This window comes from Macaca mulatta, chromosome 1 (assembly GCF_049350105.2).
Source record: "Macaca mulatta isolate MMU2019108-1 chromosome 1, T2T-MMU8v2.0, whole genome shotgun sequence".
In the NCBI taxonomy this organism is placed as follows: domain Eukaryota; kingdom Metazoa; phylum Chordata; class Mammalia; order Primates; family Cercopithecidae; genus Macaca; species Macaca mulatta.
In genome coordinates, this window is record NC_133406.1 from 120,647,832 (window position 1) to 120,675,263 (window position 27,432).

The window sequence follows — 27,432 nt, forward strand, 5'->3', positions numbered from 1 at the left end:
ATAAGCATCAAGCCTTACTGTAGTGTATTAAAGAACCAGCTCAGCAAGGCCAGGCTTGGCGGCTCATGCCTGTAATCTCAGCACTTTGGGAGGTTGAGGTGGGCAGATCGCTTGAGTTCAGGAGTTCAAGACCTGCCTGGGCAACATAGTGAAACCCTGTCTCTACCAAAAATACAACAAACTAGCCAGGCATGGTGGCACGGACTGTAATCTTGGCTACTCAGGGGGATGAGGTGGGAGGACTGCTTGAGCCTGGGAGGTAGAGGTTGCAGTGAGCTGAGATCGGGCCACTGCATGCCAACCAGGGTGACAGAGTGAGACCTTGTCTGAAAAAAATAAAATAAAATAAAGAACCAGCTCAGGAGGAAAAGGAAATGTTCTTGTATAGTATATAGCTAACCTTCCATAGCTATAGTTGTGAGCCTGCAGTCACAGCTCACTGCAGCCTCAACCTCCCGGGCTCAGGTCATCCTCCCACCTCAGCATGTTGAGTAGCTGGGACTACAAGAGTATGCCACCACGCCCGACTAAGTTTTGTATTTTTTGCAGAGATGAGGTTTCGCCACGTTGCCCAGGCTGATCTCGAACTCCTGGGCTCAGGCAATTCTCCTGCCTCGGCTTCCCAAAGTGTTAGGATTACCGGTGTGAGCCACTGCACCTGGCCAAAACTTAAAGTTTTATATATAATTCACACCCACTAGAATGGCCAAATTGAAAGTGTTGAAGAAAATGTAAAGCAATTGAAACTCTCAAACATTATTTGGGGGAATATAAATTGCATGATCACTTCAGAAAACTGTTAGGCAGTATCTTCCAAAGCTGAGCATACGTATGCCCTATGACATAGCATTTCCACTCTTAGGTATATGCCTAGCAGAAATGCATCATATATTTACCATATTTCACATAGTAGAAGGTCCATGGCAGCACTATTCAAAAGAGCTTCAAACTAGAAATAACACAAATGTCTAACAGAAGTAGAATGGATAAATAGATAGTGGTATTTTCATAATGGGATTCCATACAGCAATAACAAAAAATAAATTACAACCTCACGTAGCAATAAAAATGAATCTCATAATGTTGAGTGAAAAAAGGTACTTGAAGGAGTTATATATGTTGCCATTTATATAAAGTTCAAAAACAGACAAATACAACAACTAATGTATGGTGTTATAAATCAGGATACCTGTTGCCCTTGGGAGGAGGCAGTGACTGGGAAGGGCATGAGCTGGGCCTCTGGGATGATACTAGATTCTTCATCTAGATTTTGGGTACACAAGTATGTTCTCTTTGGGAAAATTCAGTGAGCCGTGCACCTGTGATTAGTGTGCTTTTCTCTATGTACTTTTACTTCAATAGAAAATTTACATAAAATGGTTTAATGTAATTATAGTCTGTATGTTTACTAGGCAGTTTTATGTAAGTATAGCCCAGGATCATATTTGCCATAATAATCCAAATCTCAATCCTTCATGCTGCCCATAACTGCTGATTAGTAGGCTTTTATTTTTTCAGTGTTCAATTCTCCAGCTATATCCGAGAATTCCCAGAAAATACATAATTTGGGGTAACCATCGGTTTTTGGTGATCTCTTCCTCATGTATAATCAGGGGCTCTGTGGACCCTCTCCTCTGTTGTCCACTGTTACTTTCATCATTTCCGGTGCTGGTCTTGGCACTGCCGTCCTTCTCTTGACATCTCTTTCTCTCTCCCAGTCTCCTGTGCCCTCTTCTCTCTGGCCAGTACATCGACATGTCCAGTTCTTTCAGAGAGGAATCCCTCAGCTCTGCCATGTGAGCTCTTAGATACAATTCTAGCATTTCTACCAATGCCTTACCCTCCCAGAGCTCACAGGTACCCTGGGACCAAAGAGGGACTGCATGGAAGGGTAGCAAGTACCACTGGGCATTATGCCTGGAGCTCCTGCTCCTCTGACTCCAGACGCTACTGCTCAGTTGACCCACTCTAGATACATTTCTTTATTCCTGGTCATCTGCTCTCAGGGGACCAGTTGAGAGTCCCTAGTGTCCCACATCCCTCAGGGTTCTCCAGTTCTTTAGATAGCTCAGTAGACCTCTGAACTACAATTACAGACAAGGCTCTAGTCCTTTCTAACCAGCAAAGAGATCAGCTGAGCCTCTTGTACCCAAGACTTTACCAGCTTTGGAACTCAAAGTCCCATGAGCCCCTCAGTCCCAGGCAAATCAGGATGATTGGTCACCCTACTAATCTGGCTTCTGGGTCCCAGAATGGGCCCCACTAGAGACAGTTGGACATCTAGTTCTTTTTTTTTTTTTTTTTAATTTTTGAGACGGAGTCTCGCTCTGTCGCCCAGGCTGGAGGGCAGTGGCGCGATCTCGGCTCACTGCAAGCTCCGCCTCCTGGGTTCACGCCATTCTCCTGCCTCAGCCTCCGGAGCAGCTGGGACTACAGGCGCCTGCCACCACGCCCGGCTAGTTTTTTGTATTTTTTTTTTTTTTTTTTTAGTAGAGACGGCGTTTCACTGTGTTAGCCAGGATGGTCTCTATCTCCTGACCTCGTGATCCGCCCGCCTGGGCCTCCCAAAGTGCTGGGATTACAGGCGTGAGCCACCGCGCCCAGTCAACATCTACTTCATTTTTCCCAAATCTCCATGGTAGTTAGGAGGCTGATATGCCCAGAGCGCACACAGGACCTTCAGAGACAGTGTTGCTCATGTCTACATGAATGTCTGTTGGTGAGGTCTGGACAAGCAGATTAGGAAACTGAGAATTTAAAAAAAAAAAAAAAAAAGAACTTGGACCCACAATCAATTGAAGATTCTAACCTAAACATGGCAAACCTAATTATTCCTGTTCAACATATCTAGCCAGCACATCTAACATTTCTAGCCAGTTCTTGTCTTCTGGCTTTCCAGGTTAGGTCCCTTACATAAAGACAAGGCTCACAAGGAAGTCAGCCCTATGATAAGGATTATCAGAGATCAGCAACAGAGGGAGGTAACTGGACACTGAATATCCTGGAGATCCATCAAGGAGAGAGCCCAAGCCTTTAGAATGAGTATCAACCAACGAGAGAAAATTCTCATTCTAACGGGCTGCAGACTGAAGTAAATAAGAGATTGATATGCTAAAATTGCATTCAAGTTGGAAATTTGTTTTGTCATTAAAACAGAAGAATAATGAAATACTACCTAGCCTGTTGTTCTTAGATGACACTCTATGAGTAGTGTTGATTTTAATGGTCCTTAAATACGTTAAGGTGAAGAACAGTCTGAGGTGAAAGTGCTCTTCACCAAAAATAAAACAAAATAAAAATAGGATAAAATACTGCTATGTTAAATGTTCACTAAAAGAATACGTTCGTGCTCACACTAGATTTATTGTAAGTAAATGGTAAACAATTATAGATAGAACTGAGAAAATTTTCCCATTAACTTTTTTTTTTCCTGGAGAAATGCCATTATTTGATTCAAATTCAGTTAAAAAAATTCCGGTTTACAGAATAAGTAGAGGCTGAGTTTGAGAACTACTGCTTTAAAGAACAAGATTCCTTAGGATTTGTGCTTGGGTTTGCTTCAGATCTGTCTGTTTTCTTAAGCTAATAAAATACTTCCTACCACAGTCTTGGTTTTGCTCTTAATTTACCTTACAAATTCTATTATTTATACAGTTCAAAGAGGAATCAGATGGTCAATTTATTGAGGTTTTACTCCAGTTTCCCCTTCCTCAGCATGGTTGGACTTACTTCTTATCCTCAGGCTTCCAGTATTCCCAGGTGATGACAGAGGGCTCCTGGGTGACTGTGTATACTTGCTGCAATGCAGAGCCCAGGGATGTGGTCCCATAGCCAACAAGCCTCATTCAGCAACTAAGGAGGTGATTTACTGGCGGGGGGAGAGGGGATGAAGAACAGCCAGTTGCAAATGAGTGTCCTGTGACTCCAAAGGACGGTGTTGTTGGTAAAGAGCCATTAAGGTCACCCTGTTGGCTAGCTTGGCTTACCAGCTGGAGGGCTGCTGTGCCTAGAGCTTAGCAAGCTCAATTACAACTCTTTTGCAGTGGGAGAGGCTTCAGTGAGAAGGGCTGATGATATCTTACTGTATTTCAGGGTGATATGGTGTTGACAACAGGTCCTACATAAAATTGTGGGGCCTGGCAAAGCATCCCACTATTGGCCCTGGTAAGCCTTCTCCACTGTGTCCACCTCCAACACCTAGTCTGCTCTCTCTCAATTGCTTTGCCTTATGAAGGGCAGCCTTGGCCCGATTCGTAACTGCTTCTTTTTCAATTTCCTCAGGAGCAAAATTATCTTGCAATGCAGTTGTTGACCAAATGAGGTAACACAACCAGGGATGGTGGCTCATGCCTATAATCCTAACACTTTGGGAGGCCAAGATGGGAGGATGCTTGAGGTCAGGAGTTGGAGACCAGCCTGGGCAACATAGCGAGACTTTGTCTCTACTAAAAATAGAAAAATTTATATAGGCATAGTGGTGCACACCTGTGGTCCCAGCTACTCAGGAGGCTGAGGCAGGAGGATCAGTTGAGCCCAGAAGTTCAAGGCTGCAGTGAGCCATGATCATGCCATTGCACTTCATCCTGGAGGACACAATGAGACCCTGTCTCAAAAAAAATAAAAATAAAAATAAAAATAAAAGAGAGAGAGAGAGAAAGGTAACGTGAGAGGCTTGGAAAGAGTAAACTGCTCACAAGTTAAATTCATCTTGGTTAATCCTAGTTGGAGTAGTGAAACAGAATTCAACTGTGTTTTGTAAACTTCCATGAGGGGGCTCCCTTTCATTCCAAATTCCCTGCACCGTTCTATTCCAAATTCAGTGTGTAGACGTCCAGTGCTTTTTTCTTATAGCCTTAAGTGAAGGGAGGGGACAGAACATGTTGCCTCATATCCCCTTAGCCCAGAAATTGGACATGGTTCTCACTTAAGATTACGACTAGCAAAAGTCCCTTTTCTGTATGCCTTTAGCAAATAATATTCTTAAAAACCTCAAAAACTCTGTCGGTTTTGAAATCCATTTTTATGGGGCAATATTATGGCCGCACTACAGACAAACAAGTGATAATATACACGTAAGTCTCAACTACAACAGAGTGTGGGAATGGAGATAGAAGCCACTGCATGGGGGGAACAAAAGAAATTGTCAAAGGTTGGAATGCTTATGGAAAATCTATTTTGTGCTAGGTGTTTCATAGATGGTTAATTTAATCTTCTGTAACAGAGGTTGGTAAACTGTGGCCCAAAGACCAAGTTCAGCTAGCTGACTTTTTGTAAATAAAGTCTTATTGGAACACAGGCATGCTCATTTTTGTTGACGTATTGTCAATGTGCTTTCACCATACAATGGCAGAGACTGCGTGGTCCATAGACTAAAATCTTTACAATTTGGCTCATTACAGAAAAGGGTTGCTGATCCCTGCTCTATAGCTGTGTGAGATGGGAAGTATTTACATTTTACGGATGAATAAACTGAAACTCAGAGAAATTCAGTAGCCCAAAGTCACACTGCTAATAAATGGCAGAGCTAGAATTTGACTCAGGCTGACCTTATTTCCAAAGCTCTCACTCTTTCTGCTATTGTTGCACTCAAACCTCCCTGGTTTATTAAGTGCCTATGTAGGCCTGGTGTTTTACGTTGTGAATCTTTTTTAATGAATTCAAACTGCTGTGCATTGTTTTCAAGGATCTGCACAACCCAATTTCAGCTTGCCTTTCCTGCCCCATCTCCTACTCTTCCCCCGGTGGGCCTAGCTAAAGTCAGCCTGGTGCTGTTGCTGTTCCCAAACACACCTTTCACTTCCTGTCTCTGTGATTCATTTCATGATTCCACTACCCAAAAATAAATAGCTCTCTCAGTTTTCAGAACCAGCCGTGTCCTCCAGGAATCCTACCTTGACCACCCACTGAGAAGCGCTCTCTCTCCCTCTTCCAACGTGAAGAGCAGTTATTTTTCCTGGTGGTTTAGTGCTTATCATATGCTGCCTTGGATTACCTTTTTACAGGCATGTCTTATCTTCCAAAGGAGGTTGTAAATTTCCTGAGCGTGAGGACTGTGCACGCTGCTCTCCACACCCCGGTAGAGTGTGTCATCTGCATTGCTGTTGTATAATGGTAGGTCAATTTGGTGAATGAACACTCTTTCATTGAAATAAACCTGGCTTGCCCTTCCACACAACTCAGCATGTAACCAAAAGCACAAGACCAGCATCTGGATATGGGGTATAATGCGTGATGAAATGAGAAAAATGCAGGAAAAAGGGTAAGGAAATAAGCATCTCACCTCTATTTTTAACTCTTTAACCTGCAGGGTTAAAAAAAAAATGTAGCATTAACTTTTGTTTCAGCCATGTGAGCTAACAGTGCCTTTCCTAGGACAGCAAGGTGATTTCCAGCATGAGATCTGGAGGCAGGCCTGGGTTGGAAAATCTCTGCTACTTATTGGCTGTGTACCTTGGGCAAGTTACTGAACCTCTCTAAGCTTCAGTGTCCTCATATGTACAGTAAAGAAAGTAATAACTGTCTAATCAGATTGATGGGAGAAGCAAATGAGGAAATACCCTTAAGACTTTTAGCTCAGTCTCTGGAATATATTACACTCTTAATAATTACCAGTTATTATTTTTCCATAGCACCATCCCTAGACGGGCACTAGATCTAAATATTTAAGACCAACTGAACTCTGTCCACCTACTGCTATGCATTAACCATCCTTCCTGACTGTGTCATCAAACAATACTACTACAAGGTGGCCCACTGCAATCTGAGGACTTACCAAGGAAGGGGATGATGAATACCCTACCCACAGCATCTATATTTCAATGAGACATGAGAAGCAGGAAAATACATTTCATCTCTTTCCCTGCCCTCTGAACACCATTTATAGCAGACATGTAGTTCCTTCTTTAATGTTAGGTTTCGTTTATTTGTTTGTTTTGTTTTGTTCTTTTTCTTTTGCTTCTGTCAACTCTACCTAACATGTAGTTCTAAACTGGAGATAGAATTAAGAAACAGTCATGTGTCCTGGTCTGCTAATGCAATGTCTTAGGGTCTCTTGGGTAAACTCTCTTTGGTCACAATAGGTTCCTTCATCGGCCACCTTCTAGAGAATCCAGTATCTCTGCTTTGCTCTACTATTATCTTTAGCTATGCCCACCCATTCCTTTCTTCCCTACGCTTTCTCAGCTGGATATCAGTTCAGGGCACACCTGAGTTTTCAGATTTAAGTACCAACTCTACAATAGGATGAGGAATTGGGGTTGATGTAAGCAGCACACAGATAGAGAAGCTACTGGTATTCACCATTAACCAGCTTGCTTAGCGGAACTCTGGCTTGACAGCTCGTATCTCTTTCTCTTTCCACTTGGTCTAATTTTTCAACATTGTTCTTAATCGCTATCTGAACTCTTACAATAGTTACTCCCCTGGATTCTGTGCTTACAAAGCCTGTCACATAATCCTTATCTCTAGAGATCCCAGCCTGGTATAAATTCTTGTTCTGGTTTTCTAGCCTCTTCACAGGGAGGAATCCCAAATATCCTAACAGATGTACCTAAGAATATAATCCCAGGTAATCATCCGTCTCCCACCTGGCCCTGCATTCCATTTCCCCTCCCAAAAAGCCTTGATATAAGATATACAATAACTCTCCATAATGCTTCCATTTATTTTTAATGAGTACACAGGGTGACTGGTTCCTTTTTCAGTTGACCTTTTGAAGCTGTTAAACTGGTTTCTCTATATCAACAGCTGAAACAAATGGCCATGAATAAAATCTCACAGGGGAAAAACATGCATGGAGAACATGCTGGTATAATTTAAGCCCATAAGACACAATTATAAGGGACAGAAGTCCCCATTGCATGGACACGGATGGAGGGAAACATTTTATAGCCTAGTCTGGGAAATCTCTATACATCACTGTAAGCGCTGATAATTAAAGCAACTATTAAATAATCCATTGCTAATGGATGAAGTGCCTCTGGAAGCAGCCAGGAGAAACTGAAGCAGCCAGTGAGTCCTACAGTAGGAAAGGGAAACAAAGTTTGAGAAATAAGAGAGCTAATATAGTTAAAGTTGTGAACCAGAAAAGATTGCTGGTTGAGAAGAGTCAGGAAGTTAAGCTGGGAAGTGAGTGACGCTGGAGTACTAACTACACTACAAGGGAAAGTCTACTTTGGGAATCAGGCCCAGGAAGAGGCTCAGCGAGGTTGTGGGGAGGGAGGCTCATCTGTGAGGCCTCAGGGCACCGAGAGCCAGCCGAGACTTTACCTCTGCTGGACGAGCACCAGCTCTGTGTCTACTCTGGGTTGTTGTCCACCTCTTAAAAAGTTTCTGCTGGATGAGAGCGTGTGGCTCCTGAAGAGTCCCTCTGAGTTTTGTGGAAGAGAGAGGGGAGGGCTACATGCCTGGAGGGACTCCTGAGCTGCTCTGTGTGAAGCACAGCTGGAAGCACTTGGTGGGACAGGCAAAGCATGAAGCAAGATCCTTGTGCCAAAGAGCTTCAAATTGAGGAGACAGAAGCAATACATGGCATGAAGCATCCCAAGAGCCAATGAAAACAGTATAAAATGAAACACGAGTGTTTTGTGGTCCAGTTTATCAGAAGGATAGGCATTCACAGGGTTGGGAAATATATAGTAGTAAAAGGGGAATTTAGAGAAAACAAAACAAAACAAAACAAAAACAAAAAACCTGTCAAATGGAAAACGGAGCCCCAGCCACTGAATAGAAGCCTTAAGAGCGAGATCCAGTCCCTGGATAATTTGGTGTCCCTTCAAATTAATGTCCTTTAACAGCAAGAGATGTGAAAATTGACAATTATTTTCATTAATAAAATAAAATCTCTCTTTACGCTCAAATAGGGGATTTGCTATATGCACTAACTAGAGCAGAACATTCTACTTATTTGGAATTGTCCTTTGTTTCACAATTTTTCTAGTGCTCATAACTAGAAAGCATTAGTCACTCACGCTCACCAAGGGCAAAGATAACTGACTTGGCATAGTTACACAGGCTTGGTCAAAATATTTTTTCTGAAAGTGCTATGAGGATAGCAAGGCCACTGGTGGCATATGAAAAGTGAACTTTACTTTTTTTTTTTTTTTTGAGACGGAGTCTCGCTCTGTTGCCCAGGCTGGAGTGCAGTGGCCAGATCTCAGCTCACTGCAAGCTCTGCCTCCCGGATTCACGCTATTCTCCTGCCTCAGCCTCCCGAGTAGCTGGGACTACAGGCGCCCGCCACCTTGCCTGGCTAGTTTTTTGTAGTTTTTAGTAGAGACAGGGTTTCACCATGTTAGCCAGGATGGTCTCAATCTCCTGACCTCGTGATCTGCCCGCCTCGGCCTCCCAAAGTGCTGGGATTACAGGCTTGAGCCACCGCGCCCGGCCGAACTTTACTTTTTAATCTAAAAACTTAATGGTAATTCCTTAATAGCAAAAATGTATTCACACATCACTTGCAGAATCTATGCACAGGAATATGTTTTTACAATTTCTCCTGTATTAGTTATTTACTTATTGGCTCTCATACCAATAAAACATTTGCCACATTTCTAGTTTTTGTTCTCTCTTCAGTTTTCAATTGTCCAATTAGATAATCTCAATGGGAGATATACTAAAAGGATTAAAATTAATAGTCTGAAAAATACCTTATTCCTCCTGCTATGCCACACATTGTTCAATTTCAGAATTCAGCTGCTAGCTTCTGGTCTTCTTGGGATTGGGATAGGACTCTAATTACACCAAGAAACATGCATGTATATATCGCAGATAAATCTGCAGCCCTAGGAGTGTTTTTACATTTCTCTCCAAAGACACTTCCTTCTTGAGTGGGAGTAAAACTAATTTACATTTCATCACTTGCGTTGCAGTGTTGGTAGAAGCTTGAGTTAAATAGCACTGAATCTCTGATTAATTCCAGTAATATTTTAGTGCCTCCATGAATTGAGGCCTGGGGCAGCTGAGTCTGCCCTTAGTCTGGTCCTCACTTTGTAACCATGCTCATGTCACTGAAACGACTCCCTAAACTCAGTTTTCGCATCTGTAAAATGTGGATATTAATATCCACAGAATCCACTTCATAGGGCCACTCAAAGATCAGATCAGATAATGAATGTGAAAACAGTTTTGCAAAGAGGATGATGCTGGACATGAGTAGGTTATTATTTCACTAGTGAAGAAGAATATGAAATTATTAAAGAAATATTACAGTGAGAATCCTGACTTACAAGACTCTTTGACTTCTTGTCAAACAACTCTCTTAAATCCATGGTTCATAATATATGAGGGAGTGGGGTGTTATTGGAGAGAGCAATGGCTTGCCAGTGTGTGACACTAGGTCAAGTCTCCAGCACCGTACTAAACTGAAGTGCATGAACTTGGGTAAATCACTTAACCTCTTTGTTTTCTTCATTTGTAAAATTAGATGTTTGGATTAAAACCCTTACATATTCTAGAAGTATGGATAGCATGCTTTTCAGACCGAGATACTCAGGATTTGCTGAACTATGCATACTGCAAGCCCAAGCACCTGTCTTCTTCTTCTTCATTGATGTATCCTATAGTGTCATACACTAGGCCTGATATATAGCAGTGCTCAGTAAAAATACATGTTCAATATAAGAATGACAGCTCAATCATTGTATCAACTCATTTATGGGGTAATTTTATGTAATTTAATGTACTTTTGTTTCTTTCAACAAAGGTGAATTGTTAAATATCAAACTCCATGTAATTAATAAGAGCTACTTTTCTGAGACTTATTACCTAAGTAAGTCCACAAGTCCAAAACATGATTCTGATTTTGGTTTGAAGAAAAAAGGCCAGCATGCCTTAAAAGGGATGTAATATTTAAATTCAGGATTTTCTGGAACTTGGCTCTATTGCCTTGTCTATGCAATTTCTTCTAGCAGTAAAATGTTAAGATCTAAAACAGCCAACTTTATTTTTACCCCTTCCTACCCTCACCCTCACCCCCTCATCCTGGACCCATTTTGGCCTTCCAAAATGCTCTGTAGCTCTTCTGAGTGAAAAGTTGTTTCTAGGCTCAGGATCTTTACACTTAAGATTCCTTTGACCCCAAATTACTTCCCTCCTTCCTCTGTACCTGGCTAACTCCTCCTCCTTCCAGGCTCAGCTAGAAACTTTGTCAGAAAACGTTTCTTCACCCCTAAGACTATGGTAGGTGCCAGTAGCACCCTGGACATTTTTCTAATGTAGTGTGTCTGTATCAGGTCATTTATCACATGAGATTGTCATTAAGCAATTAATGTGAAGAAGGTCAGAGCACAGACACTGAAGATACACTGCTTGGGTTCTAAGCCAACTAGAAGATGAAATGGGCAAGGAAGGTAAATTGGGTGAGGGTGATAACAATAGTACCTGCCTCAAAAGCTTGTCAAGAGTATTGAATGACTAAAGGGTTCATATACAAAGCATATTTAACAAGACTTAGCACGCAGTATCAGAATCAGCAAATGCCAGAATATCTGAGATTCTGATTCTGGCACTAAGTATTATTATTACCTGTTTGGTCAACTCAAGTCTACAAGCTCTTTGAGAGTAGAAACCATATTTTATTCACTGTTGTATTCCTAGCGCTGTAAATGCTCCATAAACATGTATTAAATAAATAGATTTATCTTTTCTCCTTCACTGAAGCCATATCCCCTTAGTTGATCAGAAACAATAAACCTGGTGATGAAGTCACAATGCCTCCAGAGAAAAGAGAAGTAGGTGGGGAGTACTAGTCAAGTCAGTTAGATGCCAAAGCAGTTTTATTGAGAATAGGAGAAAGTTTTGGTGACACCACTTAAAAAGCTGTGACTGGTGATACATTATAAGAAAATTAGCATGCCAACGGAAGTGAAATTGAGACTACTGAGTGTAGACATAGTAAAAGAAAACAAAGCAGGCCGGGCATGGTGGCTCACGCCTGCAATCCCAGCACTTTGGGAGGCCAAGGTGGGCAGATCATGAGGTCAGGAGATTGAGACCATCCTGGCTAACACGGTGAAACCCCATCTCTACTAAAAACACAAAAAAATTAGCCGGGCGTGGTGGCGGATGCCTGTAGTCCCAGCTACTTGGGAGGCTGAGGCAGGAGAATGGCGTGAACCCGGGAGGTGGAGCGTGCAGTGAGCTGAGATCCGGCCACTGCACTCCAGACTGGGTGACAGAGCGAGACTCCTTCTCAAAAAAAACAGTTTACTGCCTCATTCAGCCTACAGGGATGGGTCATTTACTTTTAGTCTATCTACTGGTATAGAGAGTCTGTATGTCATTCCTGTGACACTGTGTCCACTGTCTACACGGGCATTCTGGGTCCCTTCATACTTCTCCAGTCTCATGCACTGTCCTTCATTTCAGCTGCCCTGTACCCTTCACAGCATTGCAGGTCTTTGGCCTCACCTGAAGCACCCAGCTCCTCCCTCAGAAAACTTACCTCTACGCGGACTCAGCTCAGGCGTCACCACCAGGGAAGCGATCTCTGACACCCCCAATTTCTTCAGCACCCATTATCTGCTATGCAAGCTCAGTGATAACAGCTCTGTCTCCTTGCCTGGTTATCATTCTTTCACTGGATTGCGCTCACAGGGGTGTCCCTCGTGCTGAGCACTGTGCAGGGAAGAGAGCAGGTGCAAATCAACACAGTAAGTTTCCTACTATTGAAAGAATAAATGGATGGAACCATATTTTGTTCACTGTTGAAGGGATGGATGGATGGTTGGAGCTTCCTGGCTCTCCCCTTCACGCTCTCACTCTGAATGTTCCCATTTTTTCTTCTTGTCACACAGACGTAAACTCAGCCTCTGAATCTGACTGCTGAACGATCTTGGGTAAATGCAGCCTCTCAGAGCCCTATTTTCCTTATTTGTGAAATAGAGATTATGTGAATATTAAACAAATTAGATGGCTCCTGGTTTATAATAAATTTTATGAAAATGATCAGACCACCTGCAAATAACAGTTTTGTTTCTTCATTTCTAATCTTTATACATTTAACTGTCTTTTCTTATTGGGATGGACTAGATTTCCAGTGCTAAGTGGAAGAGTAGCAGTGATACTGGGCATCCTTTTCCTGTATTTAATCTGAGAGAGAGAGAGCATCAAAAACTTCTCCATTAAATCAGATACAGATGTGTTTTAAAAACTTCGTGAACGAAATGTCTTTCTAGTTTTTGGAGTGTAGAGATGAGTAAAATCTACACCTTGATCTGTGTTACCTACTTTTCCTGTAACTCACAATTGATTTTCCTTCTCTTCCCAACCTTGAGGGATTAGAGGTTCCAGGCTATGTGAAGCCCCGCAAGGAAACAGTGTCTTTGGCTTTTAGCTAGGAGAAACATTTGTAGAAGGCAGTCTGTTTTAGAGCCAGTCTTCAGCCCAGCTAACCCCAGTGACAACATCCCTTCCTCCTCCTTCCACTTCCTTTGGGAAATACTTTCACTTTCCCCTTCCCTAAATTCTCCTCTGGGGAATAAGATACACTTCAAAATCTGAACATATTAATGAAATATGCACTTTTATACATTACATTTCAATAAAAATTTACTTTGAAAAAGTATATCCAAGAGAAGTAGTCCACAAATGAACAACGATGTTCCTCACAGCTGCTTTAAAAATATTCATTAAGTGTCTTCAGCAAATTTCTTATGAGTTCCTATCGTAAAAGCTGAGCTTTTACAAGTTGGACTCTTGAGACAAATGTAGGAAGGATACAGACATAGAGATCCCTACTCTTGTGGAGTTTCCAGCTAGTTTCAAGAGAGAAAACAAACTAGGTAAACAAAATTGAAAGCATTTTGAATAGAAGAAAATAAAGGACTGCAGGAAAATAAAGAAGGTTACTTTGGATAGAGTGGCCAGAGAAAATTGCTATAAGGAGGTGACATTCAGGTTTAGGATGAGAAGGAGCTACCCACAGAAAGGCTGGGGCTGGAGGTGGAGTGTTGACTCTAGGTAGAAATGGGGAAGAGGCCCTGATCTGGGTGGGAATAGAATACAAGTCTTAGGACTTAAGATGAAGCAGCTAAATGCCACCAGGACACAAAACAAAACATAAGATTGGAAAGCCAAGTTGTATGCTACCTACTAATAAACCAACCAGGCTAAATAATCACTTTAAGGATTGAATTTGTTTGTTTGCTTGTTTTTGATAGAGACCAAGTCTCACTTTGTCACCCAGGTTATAGTGCAGTGGCATGATTAGAGCTCCCTGTAGCCTTAACCTCCCGGCTAAAGCAAATCCTTCTGCCCCAGCCTCCCAAGTAGCTGGGACTAAAAGAATACACTACCATGTCCAGCTAATTTTTTTTATATAATTTTTTTGCAGAGATGGGGTCTCACTATGTTGCCTAGGCTGGTCTCAAACTCATAGGGATCATGGGATCCTCCTACCTTGGCTTCCCAAAGTGCTGGGATTATAGGTATGAGCCACCATGCCCAGCCTTTTTTTTTTTTTTTTGAAAGAACTGATACAAGAATGAAAACATAGCTGGGTTCTCCTAATAGGCACTGACTGATCCATGTGTCCCCATCATTTATGTCCTAGCAAGTGGTCAATTTACCACACACAGTCCTAATTCTCCAGCCTGCATTATGGAGTTAGAGAGCAGGCGGTGAGAACAACAGTGTCTCTACTAAGGAAAAGAACATTTCATTGGAAGCTGTTTTTCATGTGAACCTACCCCTTTTCCCCTGGCTTGTTCTCATATCCCTCTTTCCTGAGTAATTTCACCATAAAAAATTCCAAAAAAACATTAAAATTCTGAGTTCGCTCAGAACTATTTCTGTTGTACTAGGCAAAAATCCAATTCAAATCAGATAAATAAAATGGTGGGGGAGGAGAATTTAATGGTTCCCAGAACTAAAAAGTGCAAGGATAGATTTCGGAATGCTTGGAATGAAGAGCTCAAGTCAATTTCTCTTTTTCTGTGTCTCCCTCTCTCAGCTCTTCCACTTTCTGTATTGACTCCACATTCAGTCTACACATTCCAGCATGTTCAACTTAATGTTACTTTTTCCAACTAGCAATTCCAACAGAAAAAGAGGGCTTCTTTGATTTTTATCTTCTGGGTCATATCTGTCTCTGACACAGTTACTGGTCTGTGAGCTATGGGAGGCACTGATTGGCCAGGCCTGGGTTACAGATCCAGCCCCAGAACTGGGCAATGAAGTGGTAGAGGTAGGGAAAGATAGATCCTCTTCCAGATAAGACTAAAGTTGAAGGAGGGGTGGTTCCTCAGAAGGAAAATTAGAGTGCTGTTACAAGAAAGTGGGAATGAATGCTGAGCCGTCAAAAAACAGTAGCCGTACTCTACTGTCCATCTCTTGGCTTCTCTTCTTCCATACGGTTTTTAAAGTGCCCCCATTTAACAGCATGCGATTATTCTACATATGCATGAAAATGCATTCACCCACTCTCCAAAAAGGCAAATGCATTTTCACATGTCTAACTCGTTTCATTTGTCTTGTTTTTTCTTTGTGTCTAGCTCCTGGTCCATGACCTTTAATGATTTTCATTCTCTCTTTCTGACATCCTATGACTAACCTACAAATCTGATCCCTCCTCACATAGTCAGTATAAAACAGTAGAGGGGAAAATAGAGTAACTCCTACAGAAAAGCAAGGAAAGGGTAAATAATCAGTATGGAGACTGTACCACGGGATATATTACGTTCTGCTAGTTAGAAATAGCAAGAATCACCTGCCTCACAGGGAATTGAGTTCTTCGGCCAATTTACCTACCTTCAGCTTTACTCTCAGAAAGGATTCCTGTTGACTGTTTTCCTCCATGGTCACAACTATAAAGGGAATTGAGGAGGATTCCTTTTCTTGGGACTGAATTGTTTTAGCCACCCCCTGCCTTCTCTTGTATTTCAGGGATATGGAGTCTTTCTATGCTCTAGACCCTGTCCTGGGAGTTTCTGTCTTTTAAGGAAAAGCCTTAGAGCTGATTCATTTTAACAGTCTTCAGTTGAACAGCCACCATCTTGGCTTCTGCCTAGGGCAACTTGAAATAACTATCTGCAGGTGAGGAGGACTAATGGCGTGGCCTTTTGATGCAAGGTGGTGTCCTGGTGGATAGCTCTTTTAATTAGGGTGACCTGCTTTAGAGCTGTCATCTAGGTATAATTATTAATAGCACCCATACTTACACTCAGAATTGTCCCATTTTGATAAGAAATTATATGGTCACCCAATTAAAATGGGGTTAATTCTTCCCTTCCTCTGGCAGGAACAGCACAGCAGGAAGAGTTTGATGTAGACTCAGGAGACAGTCTTTCTATTATCAATTTTTTACCTTATGCCTTTGCTGTCACTGTGCAAGAGGCAGAGGATTTCAGTTTTCCAACATGGCATGGCTCAATATATCTGACTTTGGACCATTTGAGTTTGCTAGCTACTGGTAGAAAGGGAATCTTTTAATCACACTGTAATTGTTTTCCTCTCTGCTACCACATAGGCCAGTTTCAACATTAGCACGCCTTTTTCTTTGGAACATTTACAAAAACTGTAAGTAGACCAAACTCTCTAAAACCCTGACATTTGTCAATCAAGACCTCTCAAACTCCACCCTGGAAATGTTGGGGTCTGAGACTTCTCACTCAGTTTCTTGGCTACCATATCACAAGAATTTCCAGTTCTCTAGCTTGGCAGAGAGGGATCTTTCCTACTTTCACCACTCCTCAACTCAGCCAATCTTACATTTAAGGATCTGCACTACAGCATCCCACTTCCAGCTGTATAGAACTCTTTTGGCTGCAAGAGATAGAACTTAACTCAAAATAGCTTAAACCCAAAAGGGAATGATTTGGCTCATGTAACTAAAAAGTCTAAGGGTAACTTGGCTTCAGGCATGATCAAACAAGTCATAAAAATTTGCTTATGCATACATCCCTTCCCACACCCCTTTTCTCAGTTTTGCTTCCTTTAATAGCTCATCCCTCATACAACACTGAATTGGCTAATTGGCGGGTCTTGATCACTACCTGCCAATGAAGTGGAGGTGAAGATGGGCTCTGCCCTTCTCTAAACCACAAGACCTAAGGGTGGAAATGGGGGTATTTCCCAAAGGTGCTGTTACCAAAAAAAAAAGGGAAACGGATGCTTGCTAGGTTAAGAAAAACAACAGAGGTCCATCCATTTTATACTTGAAAGCTTAAAAAATGTAAGCAAATCTGTCCAGGCTCAACTCTCTGTTTGACAGATGAGGATGAGAATCATTATTTACTTTGCCTCAAAGTGGTGAAGAAGAAGAAGAAAAGGGCAAGGGTAAATTTTTTTTTTAGTTTAAAAATGAAATAAAAACCCACAGGCTTGAAAGTTTAGACTTTCCTGAAGTTGCGGTGTGCCTTTCCAACCTATTGTCAACTTGGAAAAGACTTCATCTTCAACAGTGGAGGAAGCCTCTATTCTCTCCTTTCATTTACTTGTCTGTCACCTTCCCTTGAGGGCCTCAAGGGCAGGACAGAGCATATGACAAGGAGGAAAGAAATGCCATTTCCTTCTGTTCTCAGACTCTGCGTATCTTAGCTGGGAATGTGCAGTTTGTTCATTTCAATCTCAACATTTTCAACACTAAGTTGCAGGAATTAGTTAATTCAACAAGTATTTGTTGAATAAGAATCCCTTATCCTCTCTCCTCTTTGTTACCCTTTGCTTCTCTCCAAGACTTTTCTCATTGGCATTTAAACATCCCCAAGGCTCTCTCATCTTAAAAACCAAACGCATAAAACTCCCACAAACAGAAAAATGTCCTTTGATCCCACTTCCTTCTCAGCTACTACCCCGTTCACAACCAAATTTCACACACTACGTGTCTTCTTTACCATCTGTATTTCCTCCCTCCCAAGCCTGCCTCCGGCCACTCCTGTCCACTCCTGTCACTCACTGGAACAGAAGGCTTATGGAAAGAGCCCCACTTTTAGAGAACACGAACCCCAGTATAAGGCAACGTTATAGCCCTTAAAACACCGTGAAGTAATTGTGTGACATCTGTCTTTTCAACTGGAGTGTGGGCTTCTTGGGGGTAAGTCATAGCTGGTAGTTACTCAGTAAAATATCTTACTGTTGAATGTTACATGTCTACTTGAGGCATGGAGACTAGCATGAATAAGTGTTAAATAAAACTTTGTTGAAGGAACAAAATAACTGGGATTAGAAACAAAAGGAAGGGATAGGTTTGGAATGGGGTGGAATAATGAGTGAAATAATGAAATAATGAAAGTTTAACTATCCTGAGCTTAAGTTAGAAGCGTAGGAGAAGGGGGAGAGTGTGTTGTATTAAAAGCAAGGCAAAAAATAGCTTCAATGGGCAATGTTACACGTTAAGTGCTACAAGCAAGTATATCATGTTTTTCAAATTGAACACTATTAGAGGCTACTTGATTTGCAAAACAGTAATCAATTCTTTGGGGTGGACATGGGGGAATTAGTTTCACTGGAACGTTACCAGGTTGAGAATGTGAAGGAGCAGTAATTTGTACGGTCCAGAAAATGCAAGGATCACAGCACAATTAATTTAGGTGGACAGTCAACAGAGTGGGCATACAACAGGAACTTTTGGGAGGTGGACAGTCCTATCTGCATGCTTCTCATTAATTCTACATTTTAATCCAGACCATCTTATTCCTGTGGTTAAGGATCTCTGGAGAAAGAGAACTCTAGCATTCTACTAGTGGATAAACTTTACTTACATGTAAGCTAAACCCTTCGCCCAAATGTTTTAATCATATGGATTTAAAATGTGAAATGACAAGTGGAGGTGACAGGTAATTATGACTTTATTTTTTGAAACAGAGTCTCAATCTGTCACCCAGGCTGGAGTGCAATCATGGCTCACTGCAGGCTCAAACTTCTAGTCTCAAACGACCCTTTCACTTAAACGACCGAGTAGCTGGGACTACAGGTACGCGCCACCACACCCACATTTCATTTCTATTTTATTATTTTATTTTATTTTTGGTAGAAACAGGGTCTCACTATGTTGCCCAGGCTGGTCTTGAACTCCTGGGCTCAAGTGACCCTCCCACCTCGGCCTCCAAAAGTGCTGTGATTACAGGCATGAGCCACCAAGCCCAGACTTTTCTTTTCTTTTCTTTTCTTTTTTTTGAGACGGAGTCTCACTCTGTTGCCCAGACAGGAGTGCAGTGGCATGATCTCAGCTCACTGCAAGCTCTGCCTCCTGGGTTCATGCCATTCTCCTGCCTCAGCCTCCTGAGTAGCTGGAACTACAGGTGCCCACCACCACGCCAGGCTAATTTTTGGTGATTTTTTTTTTTTTTTTTAAGTAGAGACGGGGTTTCACCGTGGCCAGGATGGTCTCGATCTCCTGACCTCGTGATCCGCCCGCCTCAGCCTCCCAAAGTGCTGGGATTACAGGCGTGAGCCACCGCGCCCGGCCTCCCATAGACTTTTCTATCTGATTACTTTTCAAACACATTCTAGAGCATCCTAGAACTTGTCCTTTCCTAGTTCAGTTTATTACATTCTGCTCATGCTCCTGGAGAGAATACAGCTTTTACTCATTTAGTCTCTATGTGGTCCTTCCTTGATTTTCTAAAGGTCTTGAGTCTGTGGTCCCAGAAAGAGACAAAAACGTGTTCAGGGCATCATAGACTCTTGCTAGGCTGGAAGTGGAGTACCCCTGTTGTAGCCAATGTCCTCTTCTCCTCACCCTTCCACTTCCCGAAATACACACACTCAATATACAGTGGCCATCACATCTGTTTTGTAGGACCAACTAAGCTGAATCCTAAAGGTTAATGAAGGAAAGATATGCAGAAAGTCCAGCACTTTCCTAATTCAGCAGCACACACGTTTTCACATGTCTAATATTTAATTTACGTAATTTATTTTCAATCTCAATTTAATTGCTTTTCTTGAAAAGATGTTTGGGACAAGGCCAACAATGGAGGGAGGAATGTCACCGGGTCGGGATCTGGAAACAATCAGCTCTGTATGGTTTTAAAGATGAAGCGCCAAGATCTTAAGGAACCTGAATTCCTGGTGAGAAATCAAGTTCTTTAATCGGCCCCCAGCAGGATGTCAACGGCTTAAAAGACAAAAAGAAAATCTATTTTAAAAGATAGATTTTATCTTTTTAGATTAATTTTAAAAAAGCGAACCCATCACAAACTTCCTGGTTTTTAAAGAATGGGCCTCTCCCACCGCAGAGCCTTCTCGCACCATGGGACAGCTCAGTGGCAGCGTCCTCCGGCCGCCCGTAACCGGTGCCGCGAGCTCGGAGTGCCGGGCTGGGATCTCGCGCCCTCCGGGGCAGCGGGCTCCATGAGCGCCGCGGGGCGGGGCGTGGGGCAGGACCTGCCGGCCGCTCCCTTCCCCACGGCGCTTAGGGAAGCAGCGAGCGCCTTTCATCCTGTCCCGGAGTCCTAGCCTGGCCGGAGCTACCTCCAGGGCGCCCGCTGCTGCGGTGGCAGGAAGTCCCCGGGAACTACAAATCGAGGCATGCTGGGAGCATTCTCCCGCTCCTCCCAGGAAATGTCCTTTGTCCAGCCCTACAGGAAGCCCCAGTGAGGAGTCAGCCGGGCAGCCAGCCAGCGAGCCAGCCAGCCAGCCAGCCAGCCAGCCAACCAACCATACAGCGGGCCAGCCAGCGGCCGCTGCAGCCGCCGCCGCCGCCGCCGCCGCACAAGGGCAGACGCGCTGCGGTGCGGGGCTCGGGCCGGGGCGCTCGGTGCCCTAGCTCCTCGCCGCGCCAGCCGCCGCGCAGGTAGGAGCTTGGCTGTGGCTGGGCTCAACCGCCTCTCCGGGATGGGGCTGATCGGGACCAGACCCGACCGCTGCGGGGATGGGGTGTGTGTTCGAGTGCGGTGGCGGAACGGCTGGGCAAAGTTGTGCCTCGTAAAGTGGACCATTGTCCGCTCCCCTGGGGCGCAGGCCCCCGGGCTTAAGGGGTGCTCTCGCGCCCGCAAAGCCGGGGCTGAGCTCCCTCAGGGGTATGTGGCGAGGGGCGGGAAGGAGGAGGCTGAGACGTGAGGGAGGAGACAGCGATGCAAGAGGGAATAGGACCGTCCCGCCGACCACCGAAGGGGGCATCAGAGACCCTCGGAGAAGCCAAGCCCAGGGAGGAGCTTGGAAGGCAAGGAGAAGGTGAAGGGCTTTGTGTGCAGTTGTGGACCTTGACGGACTGCGCTCTCCTTGCCTTGTCTGTCCGTGTCCCCAGCCCCATTGGGGCTAAGGGAGGGTAGGGGGCTCCGAGAAGGGGCAGAAGAGAAGCGGCAGGTCATCTTGGGTACTAGTGAATGAAATGTGTGCCTCCCTTTTCCTCTCTTCTCCATTCTAGCCCACACAGATGAGCGGCTTTGGGGCTGCCATCAGACCGGGCAAATGACACAATAAGGACGAGTGGGTGGAGAGATGGACAGCAGCTCGCAGCCCAAGAGGGGTCGCCGTCTAGCCCCGGGAGGCATTCCAACCACAAATGTCCATGTCGGCAGGTGGTGGGGTGGTGGGCAAAGCTGGAACCTGCACCCTTCACGGGGATGCCGAGGCTCAGGATTGTGCATGGAGGCACGGGTGAGGCGCGTGTTGGGAGGAGTGGGTGAGTAAAAGGTTGAGGGGGAGCAGCGACACAGAGGCGCTGAGTGTTATGACCATGCATCGGAAATCGACTACCACTTCCTCTGGGACTTGCCACGATTTTCCTTTTTCCTAACCGCGCCCCCACCGCCCTGCCTCCCCTACAGGAGTGAATCACCCACCCCTTACTACATGAACCCTCGGCTGAATTGAAGTTGGTGATGTATCCCTCTCCTTGTAGCGGGCATGTTTGTCCTTAACCTGTAGGATGACACCAATACTCCGCATCCCCTACTGCCTTACCCTCCTCCCTCAAGACTGAGCATCTGGTAAATGCGGTCGGTCGGATAATGGCTAGCAAGTTAAATGTCTTTGAGGAGCTGCGGTGGATGAGTGGGCAACTTTGAACACAGTCCAAGTGTGACTGTTGTAACTGAACTCAGCACGCCTAAGGGGCCACACTCACTATCTCTCCTTTCTCCCCTTACCTGAGTTTTTGTTGATGTTCCCAACTGTTTACCTTCTTCTCTCAACAAGCCAACATGTGGATATTATTTAATGTGGAAGATGTTTGAGGAGCCAAATGGACCTTTAAGAATGCCACTTATGTGGCCAGGCAGGAGTATGCAAGGCTCATGGTTGGAAGAATGATGCTGTAGGGCATGGAGAGAGCCCTGAGCCTGATATAAATGGCTTTCGAGGAGAAACAAAACATTTCTACCCTGGCTTCTTTAGGAGAGATGAGGCATTTGAACTGAGATAAAGAATGGGATTGAGAAAACAACAATAACAACAACAACCCAGTTCTTTAGGATGAGGGCATGAGGATAATGAAGTGAAGGGAAGAGGCTCTGTGAATTCAGATGATTTCTAGTTAGAACATATTGGCTGTGTGTGTGTGTGTGTGTGTGTGTGTGTGTGTGTGTGTGTATGTTGGAAGTGGGGGTTGTTGTTAAGGGAAGGTTGATGTCAAAAGTTCAGCCATGCTCAACAGAGAATAAGATGGCATCTAATTGAACAAGATCATAAATGTGAAGTCAGGCTGCCCTTTACATTACACAAAGGAACACACAGATGGCCTTTCAGAACTACTGGGATAGAGGGGTAAATGGATGCTAGTCAGACAGAAGAACCAGCTGATGTGGCTGGATTGAAGTGGTAAATGATGACCTCACATCAGAGCATGACTAAGGCTCATGGAGTTGCATCACATTTCCTCTCCCTCCCCCACCAAAAACTCTTTGAATTTCCTCAGAATCTACATTTTTTCTTTTTTGCCTAATTACTAGTGTCCTGTGAAAGGAAGGAGAAAGGGTAAAGGTTGGTTGCAAGGATGATAAACTAAGGCAAGAAGGAGCTTGTCTGTTATGTAGAAAGAAAAAAATAGATGTAGTGTCAGTAAGAGTTCTGGAGCTTGAACCTATGTCAGTAGCATATGGGCTTTTCTTTGTATCTAAGATCCTACTTCTTTCTTTTCTTTCACCTGCCCCTTAACAGGTTTCTCAGTACCACACACTATGTAGAGTTAATATAATCAACAAAAGTAACTCCTTACTTTGGGATTTAAAATTCTTCACAATTCAGTGCCTACCTACCTCTGTCCTTCATTGGACCTGCCCACCCCAATTTACCTCCCCATCCTTGGAGCAAATAACTCCCCAATCCTTGAAGATGCAACAGACATTCTTGAACCTCTGTGACTGCCAGGTTGAACCCCATGCTTGCTGGACATCCCTGCATCTGTCGCTAATTATTTTTGGTACATATCCTGGCCCAGTTGATTAGCTCCCTTATAGAACTCTTGCCAACCTTTGCAGTCAAAATTAATCTTACCCCTTGGTAATTTGTATTATTTCAATGACACCTGCTTTAGGAGTTAATACCTAACAAGTGCTCAAAGGATGTTTGACTTGAAAACACGAATAAATCAAAGAATGAGTGAAAGGATGAAAAAAAATCTTAATTCTCTTGCCTTTCCTTAGAAAAGGGGATGGAGCCTTTCTCATAGACCTGTGAGGATTCATTGCAATTGTGAAAATAAAGCATCTAGGACATGCCAGACTGAGGCTTTTCCTTTTGCTCCTGGATTGAGAGACCCTAAAAGTACCTATCATAGTGTCTAGTACAAAGACACTGACAAAAAGTTTGTTGAATAAATTCTTTGCCAGCCTACATTTTAAACTCTCAGGCAGAATATGGAGTGGATTAATCCCAAGCAAATAATCAACAATGTTTGTCATTATTCTAGACTGAAGAAGGTAACTGTTTCCATTCAATTATGAAAGTGCAAAGTGCTCATTACAAAAGCAGCACTACGAAGACTGTCCTGCTATTGGCAAGTAAGCCAGACATTTACCATGTCATTTTTATTTTTATAGCCCAGGCAATGTACCAGGATTAAAATGTAGCATATAGAAATAGACAACAAATCAGACTTTCAAACTTTCCCCAAAGACACTACAATTTAATAGTCCCTCAGTTAACTTGAACTGGGCAATTTTTCATGCTTCTTTTTATGTGATTACAATAATAGTCGCCACTTATGGAACATCTGTATATTGGCTACTAAACTAGGTGATTTACATGTTTATTCTGATAACTTATTTAATCTGATGACTTACATATTGTTATCTCTATTCTAAAAATGTGGAAACTAGGGCTTGGAGAGAAGGTAAGAAACTTGCCTGGAGTCCCAGATTCTGAACTGAGTGTAGATTGGAATTTAGGTCTGCTGACTGCCAAGCCTGTTCAGAATTTGCTTTCCATGGGAGAAAACGGACAGTTCTTTATTCCTTCTTCTCCTGAAGTCCTTCACTTCCCAGATTTCCTACCAGTCACATTGTTGTGCTTCTGAAATCATCCTAATGGATCTTATTCTGAGAAGTACTGTTTTTTTCATAGATTTGTTATTTTTATGTCCTCAAACTCTCATGACCATCAGTTGGAAAGGCCAGGTTCAGAACCCCTAATAAGACCTTTGGGTACCCCTAATAAGACCTTTGGAATTCTTTTCTTTTTTCTCCCAGCCTGTCTGAATTCCTCTTGCCAGGCCAAGTCTCACTTCTTTTGGGTAGCCTTTTTCAACTACACCAGGCCACCCTCAGCCTCTCCCCTAATCTCTTGCATTGTTTAAAATTCTGCAGTTCAGTGTTTTCTTAATGAAAGTAGACTTGAGTGGGTTCCGACATGTGACAGGGACTTTATGTCCAGAACACGACCTGGCGTATGGTAGACTTTCAGAAACTGAGTTAATGATGAATTGGTATTGACTAAAATGCAGAAATGGAGGCATGAAATATTATTTGCATGTTGATAGTTTGCTTATATTGTAGAAGAGGGATAGAAAGAGAGGATAATTATTTTCTTAGTTAATTTTCACCCTTTTCATGTAACTTCCAAAAGAGGAAAGTACCTTCTGGAAATATGCCAGAGCAGACCACTGTAAGCTGAGTTTTCTTAGCTTGACTAACATGGGCACTGAATGATTTATAGTGTTTAATAATTTGGGGTAGTGGGGTGGGGCATTGTTTAGTACCTTTCCCTTTGTTGTCATGCCAAATCTCTCAGATGTCATGCACATCTGAGAAAATCAGAGGGGCTTCACTGGCTGCACTTATTGGAGGAAAAGAGGGCTGGGGAGAGGAAGGAAGATAATTCATTCTGTTTTCATCAGAGCAGCAAGATTTGTGTGGGGCTCAGATTTGGCATTCATTTCATCATGTATTGATAAGGGATGGTTGAAAGATCAGTAGTTTCTCCTCTTTGGGTGGAAGAGGGTTTCACCTATCACAAGATTGAACCCATTTATTTAGGTTGACTAAACGTTCTTTTTCTCTGACCTCAAGGGTGCACAGAATTTTGAAAGCCCTGGTATAAACACAGCATGCTGTGGGTTGTTATAAGCACATTAGTCATGTTAAAGGAGAATAGGACAGTCCTTGGGATCACTGAATCTATTCAGCAAGTCACGTTTTGTGCATCCCTAGACCAGCAACAGTGTTCCAGCAGGTGTGTGGGAGGGTCACATGCGATACTTCAGGTTTTTCCTTCCTGTGGAGGCTAAATTTGCTATGGGTAGTTAAAGGGAAAGGGCCTACTTTTATTCAGAGAGCTACTTCAGATATACATGGTCTTTGAGAAGTTTATCAGGATCTTACCATAATTATAAAAGAGGAATAAAGTTTCTGGGTTTTATTTGCTAAGAAACGTTTTGCTTTGGCTCATCACCTCAGAGCTATTTCATGTGCTTAGCACATCTTTGATGCTTGATGAAGTTTAGCAGGGCACTATAGGAAGACTTTTCCAGTTGTTGAACTTTTTTGTCCCCCATACCTGGGAACTTTTGTGAATTTCAAAGAATCACTTTATTTTTGTTTTGCTAGTTTTGAAAATAATCCTTCAGGCAGGTACTGACAATGATTTCTGATAATAGAAGGTGGTTTAGAAAGTAGAGGTGGTTTAGAAGGTGGTTTAGAAATAGAAGATAGAATAGAAAGTTCATTAGAATGTAATCTCTATAACAGAGAATCTAGAATAATGGGTAGTGCATGGTAAGGGTTTGATAAATATTTGTTGAATGAATATGTTATGTATTTTTAAAATTTCATTTAAATTTGTTCCTAAAATGATGGCACAAACCATTTTTTACAATGAGGTATGGGTAAGGTTGTATGCTTATAAATTATATAAGCTGGGGAAGATATCTTACATACATGTACATTATGTGTGTGTGTATATATATAAAATTTCAAAAATATTTTAGAGCAGGTTTAGGTTCACAGCAAAAATGAGAAAGTAGAGTCCCTGTCTGCCTCCTGTCCTCACACATGTACAGCCTCCCCCACTCTCAGCATCCTGCTCCAGAGTGATACATTTGGTACAACTTAGGAACCTATATTGATAATCATTATCACCCCAAATCCACAATTTACTTTAGGGTTCACTCTTGGTGTATATTCTATGGTTTTGACAAATGTATAATGACAGGTATCTACCATTGTAGTGTAGTGCAGAATAATTTCACTGTCCTAGACACCTTCTGTCCTCCACTTATTTATCCCTCCCTTCCCCTAACCTTTGGCAACCACTGATCTTTTTACTGTCTCCGTAGTTTGCCTTTTACAGAATGTCATATGGTTGGAATCATACAGTATGTGACCTTTTCATATTGGCTTCTATCATTTAGTAGTATACGTTTTAAGGTTTCTCCATGTTTTTTCACAGCTTGATAACTCTGTGGTGTTGTCGTGTTTTGGATTTTGACCATTCTAATAAGCGAAGTAGTGGCATCTTGTTTTAACTTGAAATTCTCAAATGACATTGATGTTTGTATTAGTTCGTTCTCATGCTCCTATGAAGAAATACCTAAAACAGGATAATTTATAAGGAAAAAAGGTTTAATTGACTCACAGTTCTGCATGGCTGGGGAGGCCTCGGGAAACTTACAATCATGGCAGAAGGTGAAGCAAATGTGTCCTTCTTCACGTGGCAGCAGAAGAGAGAAGTGCCGAGCAAAGGGGGACAAGCTCCTTATAAAATCATCAGATCTTCTGAGAACTCTCACTATCCTGAGAACAGCCTGAGGGTAACCGCCCCCATGATTCAATTACCTCCCACCTGGTCCCTTCCATGACACGTGGGGATTATGGGAACTGCAATTCAAGATGAGATTTGGGTGGGGATGCAGCCAAACCGTATCAATGTTAAAAATCTTTTTATGTGCCTATTTCCCATCTGTATATTTTCTTTGGTGAGGTGTCTATTCAGATCTTTTGCCCATTTTTTAATTGGGTTGTTTTCTCATTGAGTTTTCAGAGTTCCTTCTATATCTTGGTTAACAGTCTTTTATCATATATATATTTTTTGCAAATATTTTCTCCCCACCTGTGA

At 42.8% G+C, this 27,432-nt stretch overlaps 2 protein-coding genes across 2 annotated transcripts in view; one reads left to right on the forward strand and one right to left on the reverse strand.

Moving 5' to 3' along the window:
* Nucleotides 1-19,827: 19,827 nt before the first annotated feature.
* LOC144331831 (uncharacterized) lies at nucleotides 19,828-27,428 on the reverse strand. The gene is made up of 2 exons (XM_077950231.1): nucleotides 20,191-27,428; nucleotides 19,828-20,056 (listed from the first exon to the last, which is right to left on the reverse strand). The coding sequence occupies exon 1, from the start codon at nucleotides 20,877-20,879 to the stop codon at nucleotides 20,520-20,522; it is 360 nt and encodes a 119-aa protein (XP_077806357.1). The 5' UTR covers nucleotides 20,880-27,428; the 3' UTR covers nucleotides 19,828-20,056; nucleotides 20,191-20,519.
* The window catches only part of ZNF697 (zinc finger protein 697), a 28,928-nt gene continuing 22,029 nt past the window's right edge, over nucleotides 20,534-27,432 (forward strand). The window contains exon 1 of the mRNA XM_015149364.3: nucleotides 20,534-20,734. The gene's annotated coding sequence lies outside the window, so the exon portion shown is untranslated. The remainder of the gene's footprint in view (nucleotides 20,735-27,432) is intronic.

Bases quoted from the DNA above. Each gene is read 5' to 3' on its own strand.
- LOC144331831 (XM_077950231.1), bottom strand. From the start codon at position 20,879: ATGGTCCACTTTACGAGGCACAACTTTGCCCAGCCGTTCCGCCACCGC.